This window comes from Pogona vitticeps, chromosome 9 (assembly GCF_051106095.1).
Source record: "Pogona vitticeps strain Pit_001003342236 chromosome 9, PviZW2.1, whole genome shotgun sequence".
NCBI classification, from domain to species: Eukaryota; Metazoa; Chordata; class Lepidosauria; order Squamata; family Agamidae; genus Pogona; species Pogona vitticeps.
Genome location: NC_135791.1, coordinates 6,646,309 through 6,660,919, shown reverse-complemented (window position 1 = coordinate 6,660,919; position 14,611 = coordinate 6,646,309). Strand labels below are relative to the sequence as shown.

The window sequence follows — 14,611 nt, the reverse complement described above, 5'->3', positions numbered from 1 at the left end:
GGATCTCAATTGGGAAATAGAAAAGGATTGACACTTGGATGCTGTCAGAATGAAGGAAAACAAGCTATAATTAACAGCAACCCTCAATAAAGGTATTTCAGAAACTGTGATCGGAGTGCGCTAATGAGATTCTTCCCCAGTCCACATGGAAAGCTAGAGGCATAGAGGTGGGGATGGGTGGATTAAAGCTAAATATCACTGTCTAGCATATTAAGATTCAAACAGAATGAACAGATTCATAGTGAAGATTAAAAAAACAAAAGGAAAAAAAACAGTAAAGGCCAAAAGAGGATTAGGGCACATTATTAAAAGTCAGAGGGCAAAGGTTGTGGATGTGAGAAGACAGAGACACACAGAGGAGTCAAGGCTGTCAAAAATCATCAAAACATTACCGCTTTCTAGTGATTGACTACTGACAGCTAATGGAAAGCAAAATAATTTGGAGCTGCCTGAGAGAACTTTATACAGTGGTGCCTTGCTTGACGATGTTAATTCGTTCCAGCGAAATCGCTGTAGAGAGAAAACGTTGTCAAACGAAATAAAAAAACCCATTGAAACGCATTGAAAACCGTTCAGTGTGTTCCAGTGGGCTGAGTACCTGCTCGTCCAGCGAAGATCCTCCATACGGCGGCCATTTTCGGTGCCTGTAAAGCGAGGAATCCATCCTAGAAAACAGCGGGAGGCCATTTTCTTCAGCCTGCAGCCGTTTTGAAACCTGACGATCAGCTGTTTGCTGATCGTCGTAAAGCGAAAATTGGTTCCCCAAGCAGGGAACCAACCAATCATCGCACAGCAAAATAATAATAATAATAAAAATTAAAACATTGTTTTGCGATTGCAAAAGCGATCGCAAAAAGTCAACGTAAAGCGGATTCCTCGTAGAGCGGGGTAATCGTCCAGCAGGGCACGACTGTATATTGCTTGTGTGGCGCTGCATAGGCCTTGAGTGTATGCACTGTGATCATGAGACCAGAACTGCCCATGAACCCCAGGCTGGTTTTTGCTCTCCATCATGCTACCTTGGAGGTCTTGTATGGCACCGTTTCATAATATTTTTGAAGGCGTTGTATCTGGTGTGGATTTAGGGTCTGAATCACCAAAATGACCCGAAGCGTTTTCGATTGATTCGGACCAACCCAGCCTGTTTTCTCCATGGGGTCCAACAATGTCTGGATCGGTATCTTTCAGGATTTGGCTAAGTTCGTTAATTGGTTCGCTTTACAAAGGCTTAGCAGTCCGGACTGCCTCTGCTCAGAGCAATTGTGTTCTTTTTTTCCCCCCAGAATGAAAAATTGTTCTCTTTAGAAAGTAGAGATTTGGAAAAGATGGATGGTTATTTATTTTTCTGCTATTTCCCCAGAGTTAGAAAGATCTTAGCCTGGAAAATGATACATTCCCTGGCTTTGATCCGATAAGGGTATTTGTATGAATCTGTGTATGGTGTGTGTGTGTATGTAATGTTCATTTGTTTCTCTCATTCACAACACAAAGCCTTCAAATAAAAGTGATGCACAGTTTAGGGCTTTTGGGGTTATATGCAGAATTTAGCAGACGATCGGGTTTTGTTTGATTAGGCGCCCACCCTTTTCAATGGTAGAGATTAGCTAGTAAATTAAGTGGCCTGCAACTGGGAATCTCAGAGATTGGATTTCAGTAACTGGTGGAGAAGTGACATCCTAGTACAGTAGCTGCAGATTTGTTTATTTGTTGGCTGAAGGGGGGGGAGGGACTTGAAAATTAAAAAGAAGGGGGAAAAGGCAAAAGGCATTTTAAAGACAATGTCTACCTGCCAGCTGTGCTTCTCTGCATTTTACATGTTACGGACGGGACAATCTCTGTGCAAAAAAAAAAAAAAAAAAAAAAAAGCACAAATTTGCCACCAGGAACAGCAACTCAGAAAAACCGGTTTTAGAATATTCCAGTCTCCCAGGACATTTTACTGTTGGATCTCAAAGTGGTTATTGTAGACAGAGAAAAAGGCCTTCTAATTTAAGTAACTGAAGTTGGATCGTCCCCTTCCTGTGTTGTGGATCTGATGCTTTGCCTGTTGTCTGCATCTTCCTCTGATGGTTGGGATGTACATAAATATAGAGGATGTAGTTTTGCACCCCTTCTGTCCGAAGAAGCAGATTGCAATCCATGGAAGCGCACACTGAAATAAATGGGTCGCCCTTTAAAAGACCCCAGTATTTTGCCCCACCCCTCGATTTTTCTAATGTGCTGAGATGGACCAACTTTTTTGGGAAGTATCATTTATAAGAGGCATGAGGAACCTTTTGTCTTTTGCCATTTTTCCAGGTCTTGCTTAGCCTCATTTGATTTGGGCTGGTGAGCCTCTTTCTTTCTTTCCACGATAGATGGGGCAGAAAGTGTTTCCCTCTTAGAATGGGTTTCCCCACCCCACCCCATAAAAGCAGGAAGGGTTGGGATCTTCCTGCAGCTGCTGCTGTTCCCTTATCAATTAATATAGCCAGATAAACCCATTCTTTACTATTTTGTGGTACTGGGATTAAGTACTCTTGGACGTTGATCACCCAGCTGTGTCATTCCTTGATCATTTAACTTCTGGTCTAACCGTTTCCATTTGAGAGAGAGCCTACCTGGTTTATTTTTGTTTCTGTAATAATCATCATCTAGGAGATGATGGATACATGCAGCTGTTTTTATTTTTAATTATAATGCCCAGAATCTCTCGGTGGCCACACCGCTTGGAAGGAAGGTATTCTGGGACTTGCAGGTCTAAATCCCCTTGCTATTCCCAACTACAGTGGACCCTTGACTTACAGACGGCTTGACTTACAGACTTTTTGAGTTACAGACTTCTCTGGCCGCAAAATTGCAGCCTGAGATTTGACTTACAGACCAGAAAAAAAACAAAATGGAACAAAAACGGCCTGTTACGGGATTAATTGGTTTTCAATGCACTGTAGGTCAATGGAGACTTGACTTACAGACTTTTTGACTTGAGAACCGCCTTCCAATATGGATTAAGTTCTCAAGTCAAGACCCCACTGTAGAGTAGATCCACTGAATCAATAGTTGAATTGTGGGTCAATAGTTAAATACATCCATTGAGTCTACTCTAGTTTGGACTACCCACTGGATTTAGGCCAAGGTCAAAGAAAAATATGGAGAAATGTCTGGCCAGTTTCTGTGGGTTTTGACTAATTTTTGCCTTTGATGTACATGTGGTTCTTGGGAGGGGGTTGGGAAGCTAAGCCTATGCAACTTGGTCTTGTGCCTTTCTTAACTCTCCCCTTTATAATCTCCTGGGTCCTTAATATGTTATTTTGTCAACGTTCACAGGATATCCTATTGCACAGCAGACAAAGTACACGACAAAGTGTTCGCTTATATTGCCCAGAGCCAACACAACGAAAACCTGGAGTGCCACGCTTTCCTCTGTGGGAAAAAGAAAATGGTTAGTACTGAGGTCGAAACGTTATCCCGACATTGTGATGTGTGCAGCTCCTTGCAGGGTTTCAAGGGTATCTAAGGTAGAGTGACCGAGGCCATGAGGTGTGGCTCAGGTGGGCAGAGCTTGGAAAAAGCTCCCTTTCAGGGCAACGGTGTGCGGAGAGGAGGTGTAGAGACGGGAGATGGGAGAACAAAATGAACATCATTGATTAGGGAGGGATAACCTCATTGAGAGGTTTTCTAGTAGAGGTGTGCTGACTTGCGTTTTTGAGCTACAGAATTCGCCAGGCAGCATAGCTATAGTCCAGAAACACAAATCATCAACACCTCTGATTTCTCGTTGTGCGGGTCAACAAAAGCTGTCTTCCCAATCCTTCTTGTTGATATGTGCAGTCAGGCTGCATCTGATGATGACAGCCTTTATAGAGTCTTCAAGGTAGGTGGAATATTTTTAAGGGGTGGTTTTACCAGTGCCAAAACCCAACCCCACCCCCATGCATTTCCATGACCAAGGAGGGATTTGAACCCAGATCGCCTCAATCCTAATCCATCCCTCTGTCCACCATGACACACTGGATTTCACTCCAATGCCACTCGTGAGCTTCCAGTTAAGAGTATCCATTCAATATATGTGAATAATGAATGGATAACAATCCCAACCAGGACGAGATGGACAGACAGTGTCATCGAAGCAACCAGCATGAATTTGACCCAACTCCGGGAGGCAGTGGAAGACAGGAAGGCCTGCCGTGCTCTGGTCCATGGGGTCACGAAGAGTCGGACATGACTGAACGACTAAACAACAACAATTCATTATGTGAAACAGGCCTTTAGCTGAACTAAGAGACTTTTTGGTCTGATCTTACAGGGCTCCCTACCTATGGCTCCCAAATCTTGTTTCTAGGAAGCTCCTTGAATTCTTGTCAGATCCCTGATTAAGAAGGTCAGCAGTGGTTCAACCTTCTCTTAAAAGGTTGGCCCTAGTTATGGTCCTCCCAAGCCTGATAGGCATGGAGAGTCTTTGCTCCCGAGATGTTGTCCACTTTATTTCACAGAAGTCTTACTCCACATAATTAGTGGCAAGGGATTATAGAAACAATAGACCCAAACATCTGGACAGCTGCAATCCCCCACCCCTTATATTAAAGGCTGAAAATCTGAAGACAGGTATATAGAGAAGTATGTGTTAGAATGTGTCACTTGAAGATGAAACACCTTGTTATTATTCTGAGAGATGATGCCATTTGGCCAAGGCAGTGAAGGTGAACTCAATTTTCAAGCTTACTTTGCAATTTCATTTTAAGAGTTCTGGTTGTTCTTAGGAGCGGTATCTCCGGCAGTGGCTCTAATGGAGCCTTAAAGCAATCCCATGACCTGCTTGCTTGGTCGAGTTCCTGAAAAGTAATAGCACCAGTTCACACATTAGGCAGAAAACCTGGGCTTGATGCCATGTGTATGTTTGACAGAGCAGCAGCCAGTCCCAGCTCTCTGGGAGATGCACACACTCTTTCAACACCTGTTTGCTGTATTCAGTCTACAGTATATAATTTTGAGTGTATACTGAAAAAAGAGAGAGCTTAAATGCATCCATAAAGAAGACTAGGGTGCCGTTCTTTAATTGAGCTTTTAAAAAATTTGCAACCAAGGAGAAACTTTTTAATGGATGGAAATGACTATTAAAAAAAAACAATATTGTGCTCATCCTGGTATTTAACATCTGTTTTTCTCCATATATATAGGACTATGGCTCCCATAAAACTTTTCTAGCATGAACAGTGGCCAGAAATTGTGTACAGTCGTGCCCTGCATAACGATTACCTCCTATAAAGACGAATCCGCTTCACGATGATGTTTTTGCAATTGCAACTGCGATTGCAAAACCATGTTTTAAATGGTGTTGTTTTTTTTTTTTTTTTGCTTTGCGAAGATCGGTTCCCTGCATCAGAAACCGATTCTTCACATTATGACGATCAAAACAGCTGATCGTCGGGTTTTCAAAAAGGCCGCCGGGTGCTCAAAATGGGTCCCCGCTGTGTTTTTGGACGGGTTCCTCGCTCTACAGGCACCAAAATGGCCACCCCTATGGAGGATCTTCACTGGACGGTGAGTTTTCAGCCCATTGGAACACATTGAACGGTTTTCAGTGCATTTCAGTTGGCTTTTTTATTTCGCTTTACGACGTTTTCGCTCTACAGCGATTTCGCTGGAACGAATTAACATTGTTAAGCAAGGCACCACTGTAGTTGGAAATATCAGTAGCATGCCAGGTTGACTACTCTAGATTAGCTGATTTTAAAAAAATGTTGAAGCTATCAAAAATTTTCCATCTGATTAATCAGACAAGAGATTTAAAAATAATGTTAATACATACTCTTTTTCACAGAATCTGAAAAGTGGCAGTTGACTTAATAGCTCAGTGGTCTAGGTATCTGGCTACAGAGCCAGAGGTTGGGAGTTTGATTCCCCCATCATGCCTTCTAGGGGAAGAGCCAACCAATGTAGGGTTGGGCAAGCTGCACAGTTACAGATTTGTGCGCAGAAGAAAAGAATGTTAAACCACTCCTGAAAAGAAGCCAAGGAAGGGGTCACCGTAAGTTGGAATTGACTTGCTGGCACACAATTATTATTATTTGTGCATATTAAAAGGGCCATAGTCCCTTCTCTTTCTCTCACACAAGCAACTAAAAAGCTGTAACTACCCTGCATAGCGTAACCCTTATTACATTTCATCTTTATTGTTATCTTATGATGCCTCCTTTATGCGGAAAAGAAATATACCGTAATTAATTCATATTTGTATTAATTATAATGCAACAACAAGTTGCAAATAATTGATTGCATTAATTCTTTATAACTCATTATTCCCAGGCTCTGGAACCCCATTCTCAGCTGCTCCGGTTTTCTCTTCCTCTGTACAGAGTTTCTGTTCTAGAGGGTCTTTAAGTGAAATTCTCTTTTATTACCTCTCCACGAATCGCCTTGTAGGCTAAACTGAAGGACCCACTGGCGTCTAGAACGCCAAATCTTTCTCCACCCGATTCCTAAGTCACTTCTTACGTCACCAGGATGACTTTGGGCCTTTATGGTCGGAAGGCATTTGCTCTCAAACTCATACATGCTGAGAGAAATCGAAGATGAGTCATTGGGAGGAAGAGGCAGCTGAACCTCCTCACGTTCGCCAGTCCAGTTTTGTGCTGGAAATGCTTTTGCCCCAATCTCTGGCTCAGAATTAGGCATCCTTCCTTTATGTTCCTGTTTGGGGGGAAAAAAACACCAATTTTTTTTAGATTGTAAACCATCTCAAGGGAAGAGTAGAATTTGCTAGCCGGGACTGTGGGGTAATCAGTAATATCCCATATACTAGTCTCTTAAAATGCACCCCTTCTGCCATCATCACACTTACCTGATGTGGAAAACCCTTTAAACTGTACAAGTGGTGCCTCGGTTAACGACATTAATTCGTTCTAGCGAAATCGCTGTAGAGCGAAAACGTAAAGCAAAATAAAGAAGCCCATTGAAACGCATTGAAAACCCCTCAATGCGTTCCAATGGGCTGAAAACTCACCGTCCAGCAAAAATCCTCCATGGGGCGGCCATTTTCGCTTCCTGTAAAGCGGGGAATCCATCCAAAAACACAGCGGGGAGCCATTTTAAGCAGCTAGTGGCCATTTTGAAACCCGACAGTCAGCTTTTTTTGATTGTCATAAAGCGAAAAATCGGTTCCCGAAGCAAGGAACCGATCATCGTTAAACGAAAAAAAACCATTTAAAACATCGCCTTTGCAAAAACCTAATCGTCAAGCGATTTTGTTGTAGAGTGGGGCAATTGTTAAGCGAGGCACCACTGTACATCTGACCTTTGTGTCATTTCCTAAATGTCCTTGAAGACTTTTCTGCTGGTTCTTCTCTCTCTCTCTCTCTCTCTCTCTCTCTCTCTCTCTCTCTCTGTGTGTGTGTGTGTGTGTGTGTGTGTGTGTGTGTGTGTGTGTGTGCATCTGCCTCTGTGTCTGTCTCTGGCAGGGAAAAATGTGAATGCTAATCTCACATTATGGAGAGAGGGTATATAATATCTTAGGGGCGTGGATCCTGGAAATATGTCTAGTTTTCCACTCTCTGGCATATAATTAATCTATATTTTTAGTGCCTGGGCAATTCGCACCAGGATCCGGGTCTATTAAACTTGATTTGAATGTGACAGCTGAAATTGTAAACAGCTGTGAGGAGTTTCATACTTAATTACCATATTTAAAAAGAGGTTTTTGGTTTTGTTTTTTACCCATCATGGAAAAGTCTGTTTTTGCTCTTCTACTGAAGATGTAAACGACTCAGACTTTCAAATGAAACTGTGTTCTCGTTGGTATCAAATCACGGCAGATGCAAAGGTTTGTTCAAGCTTCTGAGCAACCCTTCCCTTGTAGAGAGTTGATTTTGTTTGTAACCATCCAGGCGGGAAGCTTTGCAAATCGGTAGAGAGAAGATCATTCAGGGCTGTTGGTGACCCTCCCAAAGGATCACCATAGGATCCTGGGGCTACTGAATATATGTTTTTTCAGGCTGGTAAAATTTGTGAATTTCAGAATGCCTGAACTGGTTTGCCTTTGTTTAAAACACAGGCAAACAAACCAGAATCTCACTGCTCGTTACTATCTATGGAGGGGAAACCGCTACATCTAATGGATGAGATGAATGTTGTGTTCACTGGGCACAGGCCAACATATGGCCAACATCTATCTCACCTGTGAGCTGCTGCCACTTCCGCCATTTCCCTTCTGCGTGCAATAAAAAGAGCAACGATATTCCGGCTCCAGACACACAACCGTGATCAATGGCAGGGCTGTAGGTGGTTCACAGTTAATTGAAGCTATATAACCACCCACAGTGGGATTTTAAAAAAGAACAGAGATCAGTAGGAAAAAAAAACCCACAAACACTATCCTGTAATAACACTTAATTTGTCCAAAGGAGTTGAAATGTTGTGTGAAAAGGAAGGGCATTACCCATTATTGGAAGATCAAGAGAAAGGGATTAACCGGCTTCCGGAAGAGGGCATTCCTCAGCCTGGGGTGTAACTAAGGCAGGCGTCACCATGGTGAGATCCGGTATTCCATGGATGGACCAGCTTTATCTGTATAAATGCTGTCTTGGGCGCCACTCAAACCTAGGCATCCAGGCTCGATCCAGGAACATGCCCAAACTGGGCACATGACTTTTCAGCAAAGATATAACTCCATCCATTATTGATTCTCTGACCTGCCTTTTGACCAAATAAGAGCATCTTTGTCCTCATCTTTATTAAGTTTGAGTTTGTTTGTTCTCAGATAGTATATTACTGACTTTGGACACTGGCCGAGGCTTAAGACCACTCTCCTGGAGTTACGTGGAAAGGAGAGTTGGGTGTCATCAGCATACTGGTAGCATCTTATCCCCCAGACTCTGGAACCGCCACCAGCCCGCCATGGTTCCATTAAGATACTAAATAGTTTGTGCAGTAGAACCAAACCCTAAAGGATGGCCAATATTTAAACCGAATTTTCGTGTCAAATGGTTGAAGCCACCCGTGGTGATTCTACATTGTATATATACATTTGTATGTAGATTTATATTAGTACAATGGACCCTCGACTTACAGACGGCTCGACTTACAGACTTTTCGAGTTACAGACTTCTCTGGCTGCAAAATTTAGATTCGACTTGCAGCCGGAGAATCGACTTACAGACCAGAAAAAAACCAAAATGGAATAAAAATAGAATAAAAACCACTGGTTATGGGATTAATCGGTTTTCAGTGCATTGTAGGTCAATGGAGATTCGACTTACAGACTTTTCGACTTGCAGCCACCATTCCAATACGGATTAATTCCTTAAGTAGAGGGTCCACTGTACATGTTGTGAGTGACTGGGGTTTCGACTGACAGTGGTTGGCTTGTTGTGTGGTCTTGGGAGGTATAATAGATTGTTCGTGAATGGAACTGCGTTGATTGGTGTCCACGTTGACACTGATTCCATACAACACACATAGCCCAGCTTGTATTTATAACCTCCATACAGTGGTGCCTCGCTAGACAGTTACCCTGCATGACAGTTTTTTTTGCTAGACATTGATTTTTTGCAATCACTATAGTGATTCGCAAAACAGTGATTCCTATGGGGGAATTTCGCTGGACAATGTTTTTGGTCCCTGCTTCGCAAACCGATTTTCGCTAGACAACGATTTTGACAGCTCCCTCCGTGCTCGCAAAACGGGTGTTTTGGGGACCTAAGCTTCACAAGACAGCGATTTAAACAGCTAATCGGCAGTTCACAAAGCGGCTTTCCTATGGCCAATCTTCGCTAGACAACAACGATTCTTCCCCATTGGAACGCATTAAAGAGGTTTCAATGCATTCCAATGGGAAAATGCTTTTCGTTAGACAATGATTTTGCTAAACGGTAATTTCAGTGGAACGGATTATCATCGTCTAGCGAGGCACCACTGTATCTCTGTCATTGATGAGCAAAACCACCTTCCCTCACTTTTGGGTTAAAACCAAGAATTTCCACATCTGGAAGCTCAGTGAGCAGCCATTCTCCTCCTTTGTGCTTCGGCTTCCAAAGATGCTTTTCTGGGTATTCTTCCTATTTCTCCAAAGGGGAAAAAAATTCCAGTCACTTCCAGTTCACAACTTACTTTTTTAAAAAAAAAACATATATTTTGTGCATGATAAATATTCACCTTCTGCTCCCATTTGTTTGTATTGTTTTCCATACATTTGGTCAGATATTTGTGATATTTTGTTGCATGCGTTCATAATTTGGGTTTTTTTTACTGTGGGTTTAACATAGAATCTTGTACTCCTGTACAAGATAAATTCTGTAAGTCAATGAATAAATTAATATATAAAAACTATTTCTGTAAACATCTACAGAGGTGACTCACAGAGTACGCCGGGGTGGTTATGGGCATCTCATTACAGAATTTTAGAGGGTACCCCGCCCCATTCCTGTCACAAGCCACCCATGGTGTACATACCATGTTTTCCCGAAAATAAGACAGGGTCTTATATTAATTTTTGCTCCAAAAAACACATTAGGGCATATTTTCAGGGGATTTTTTTTTCCAGGTACAACCATCTGTATTTATTCAAATACAGTCATGTCATCTTATTCTGGTTGCTGCACCATGGTGGAGGGCGGGGTTTCACTTAACTGGGGCTTATTTTGGGGGGTAGGGCTTATATTACGAGCATCCTGAAAAATCATACTAGGGCTTATTTTCAGGCTAGGTCTTATTTTCGGGAAAACATGGTATTTGCTCATTTTGGCTGCTAGGTCTACCATCGTCTCGCCTCTGCAAAAATTCCATCATTACACACGGAACTATAAGCTCACCGTGCGAATGTGTGAATTCTCCCAGGGAGTATTAGAGCCGCTTCTCTGTTATCGTGAGGCCGTCCTGTTGGCCTCGCTACCAAATTAAGTCTTGAACGGCTTGGGACTTGCTGAGCTGTAGAATGAGGTACGAGCTCCTGGTTGAACATCTCTCAAATGAGCAGAACCTCCAAATGATTTAAATCTACACGAGGAACGGTCTATTAATGCACTTGTTATAATCACTCGCTTCTTTTCTCCTTTTCTCCCAGGCTCAAGCTGTCACCCTCACAGTAGCTCAGGCATTCAAAGTCGCGTTTGAATTTTGGCAGGCGTCCAAGGAAGGTAAAGAAATCCACCTCTTCCTTTCCCCGAAGCCTCCGTGCCGCCAGATAACGTGGGCCGGCTTTTGTTGTTGTCGTTTGTCTTCTGCATTCCCTAGAACTCAATGGTTATATTTATGTGTGTGTTCATTTTAACGGAACGGATGGTGAGCGAAATTCCCGTGGCTTGCTTCACCCAACCATCTGACAGTTGGCTGAATGTTTAATGGCTGAATGTCACGGAGCAGTTTAATGACTGAATGTCATGCAGTTCTTCTAACCTGCATGCCTGCTCTTTGTGGTCTGCATTACAGAGCTTGCTTGCTGCGAATTTTTTGTTTTGTTTTGAGTTTTATTTTTGCTGTTGTCACTGAACAGATGTGGCCTATGCAGTTCGGTTCAGGAATGCTACCAGAAACAGGAGCCTTCTCTGATGTTCTCCCTGGGCATAATGTATTGTGGAACTTCACTCTTGTCATCAGCATATGTACTATTTTCTAGTCGGCACTGGGATGATGAAGGCTTTGGGCAGGGGTGATATGTGGGGAATTCAGGGGCTTGGCAGGGTGATATTAGGGAGTTGAATGTCACCTAAACAATATTGAGCGTTGTGAGAAAGGTCTTTGCCTGGCACCAGTCAAGTAAGTACCTAGTACACCACTGTAGAGAAAGTCTCAGATGAGAGATCTTACGCTGAGCAAGGAAATGACTGGGAGAATGCAGTGCTGGTGGTGATGATGATGTTGGTGACGAGATCACGAGACCCTTCCGCCCTGCCTTTCCACAGTGAGAGAGTGCTCAAAGCGGCTTGCAAAGATCATAAAAACAAAATAAGAGGAAAGGGTACAGATTCAGCCGTACGACTTTATGAATCCAAATATGATTGTTGATTCAGGTGGCTGGTTTTTTTCCCTGCATGGAAAACTGTAATTCCTATTTATAATCATAAGAACATAGAAGCTTGCTTCATACTAAGGCAGCTTAGCGATCCACCTGTTCCTTTATCACCTGATGGGAACTTTTCCTTGACCCCACAAGAAATCCATGAGATCCTGTTAACTGGGGATGTGCAGATTTGAATCTGGGGCCTTCTGCATTTCCTATGCATGCCCACACCCCATAAATTTCAATGGGACGTCATGTCGCTCTCCTTCCTCCCCCGTGCTTTAGCAAAATCCAGTGGCAACTCGCTAGCAGTTACCTAGTCTCCAGCCGCACTCTTTGAATAGTGTGCTGGTTGTTAGGCAATCATCCAAGTTCTTCTTGCGTTCCTACCCATCTTTCCTCTCTCCTGCGCGCACATGCACAATCGCGCTGCCTTTCCCTTCTCCGGAAATTTATAGAAAATGCTCGAGGGCAAGCCTTCTAGTCCTGCCAGACTGTTACGGTGCCAGCTGAGGGTATGTTGACAGCAAGAGACCATCTGTCCTTTTGTCGGTGGTGGCCTGGTTACTGCAGCTGGAGGCCGGTGGGCAGGGTTCCAGGCTGTCCATAGGCTTGATTTGGATGGCCTTGTCAAGTCTTGGGGTCATGCCAACATCACGGTCTGCTGCACACGTTCCGGGCAAGAGAGGAAGAGAGATCTCTCCGGCAGCGCTTGCTCTTGCTCCTCTTCCATCTCTATTCCTGAGGTGGCTTCGGTGCAGATTCTGAGCTTTGTGGCCGGAAATCTACCCTTCTTCAAGATGTGCTTCCAAATGGAATTTATTTCTGCCAGAAATATGCAGCTGCCTCCTTCCCAGAATAACTCTGTTTGCTCAGCTTGCTTCTTGGTGATTTTTGGTTAAGACGGCGAGCATCTGGGACTCGGAGACCGTGTTATTCCCATAATTGACTTTTAATTTATTGCAACTGTCTTGTCATTTGTATATTGGGAGTGCTGCTCAGCCACCCGATGGAGGCGGCGTCTTTCTGGACTCTGAAGGGCAGGGTGAAAGTAATAATATAATAAAACCGCTGTCGTAAGAGATGTAGCGGCTTTGTGACCTGCCGTTGACTTAACATCTGAAGTTTGCCAAAAGCAAACAACCTAACCGTTTGCTTTTATTTCCCCTGCCACAGAGAAGGAGAAGCGGGAGAGGGCCATCTTGGAAGGAGAGAGCGCCAGCAGTCCATGCTCAGAAAGCTCATCCTCTCCAAAAGGATGTAAGTGACAAACGAAATAGAATATCTTACAGAAACTCAGAACAGTCGTGGAAATGGGGCCTGCCATCTGAGGTGGGGCGGGAATTTGGAAAGTCCAAATTTCAAAGTGTGGGATGTAGGGCCTCCTGGATTCCAGCACACGCTTGTTTTGGAGGGGCTTCGAAATTTGTGGTCCTCGTCTTCAGGGCTAGAAATCTTCATCTGCGACGGTTCTTCCAGATCTTGAGCAAGGACTTCCCACATTCTGGCCGGCTAAGACCGTAGGAGGTGCCAAGGGCTGGAGCGGGGAATGTTCAGCATCCTCCGGAGTGACCCATAGGCCTGGTTCAGGAAGGCTATCCTAGTTCTCATGAGAATTGCAGGGTGAAATATGGGGAAACAGAAATCCTTCCTGTTCTGAATGAAACAGGAATTCTGCAATAAAAAACGTTGTGTTCTGTGACATCTGGAGGCATGCAGTCTTCCTTGATGTTGTGTCTCCTCCCCTCCCTTCCTCTCTCCTCCTTTCCCCTCCCCTCCTAAATTTTAAATCGGTGTGTAAAGATTATGTTATTATACGAAAAGCATTACCAGAATGAAAGTGAAAAATCCAATCCTTGATTTTGCTCTTTTTACCTTTAAAATTTGATGTCTGAACCTAATGCAGGGTTTTAGACACACATCTATGCATTTTTATGGATGAATGTTTATCTGTTGTTATTTATTTGTATTTATACAGCACCTTTCCCTTAATGAGCAAAGTATATACAGGTTTCTTCCACTCCCTATTTTAGAATCATAAAATAAGGGATTTGGAAGGGGGCCTATAAGGCCATTGAGTCCAACCTTTTGCTCAAGGCAGGAATCCAAATTAAAGCAGATCTGACAGATGGTTGTCTGATTTTCTCCTGAATCCCTCCAGCATTGGAGCACATCGCACCTCCTGAGGTCATAGGTTCCATTGTCGTACTGTTAGGAAGTTTATCCTGACATTCAACCAAAATCTGGCTTCCTATAACTTGAGCCATTATTATGTGTTCTGCACTTTAACCTAAAATCAGACTGAGAGAGAAGGACTGTTTCTAGGGGAGCTACATGACTCTGATGAGACTTGAATCCAGATCTCAGGGTATAACTAAGCTCTGCGGTTTCTGGGCAACCCACGAGCATCCTGCGTTGATTTTGGGTCCTGTGACTTCCCAGACTTAATAAAGAACTCTGTTGTAATCAAAGATGAAATTATTTCTGGCGAAACGTTAATGCGAAAATTCAACCGTAGATTAATAGCTTTTATTTAAAAAATAAATTGAATAAAGCTGCCCCTTTGCATTAGCAAATTTCCAACTTAATCCATAAGTTAATTGAATCCATAATTTAATTGATTTTAATCCATAACTTAAT

The 14,611-nt window shown here is 43.1% G+C and overlaps 1 protein-coding gene across 2 annotated transcripts in view; it reads left to right on the top strand.

The window, feature by feature from the left end:
- Nucleotides 1–14,611, top strand: part of LDLRAP1 (low density lipoprotein receptor adaptor protein 1) — a 106,667-nt gene that overhangs the window by 75,189 nt on the left and 16,867 nt on the right. For both annotated transcript variants that reach the window (XM_072979476.2, XM_072979475.2), the window contains exons 4-6: nucleotides 3,307–3,421; nucleotides 11,036–11,108; nucleotides 13,148–13,231. In XM_072979476.2, coding sequence (XP_072835577.1) covers nucleotides 3,307–3,421; nucleotides 11,036–11,108; nucleotides 13,148–13,231 — 272 coding nt within the window. The remainder of the gene's footprint in view (nucleotides 1–3,306; nucleotides 3,422–11,035; nucleotides 11,109–13,147; nucleotides 13,232–14,611) is intronic.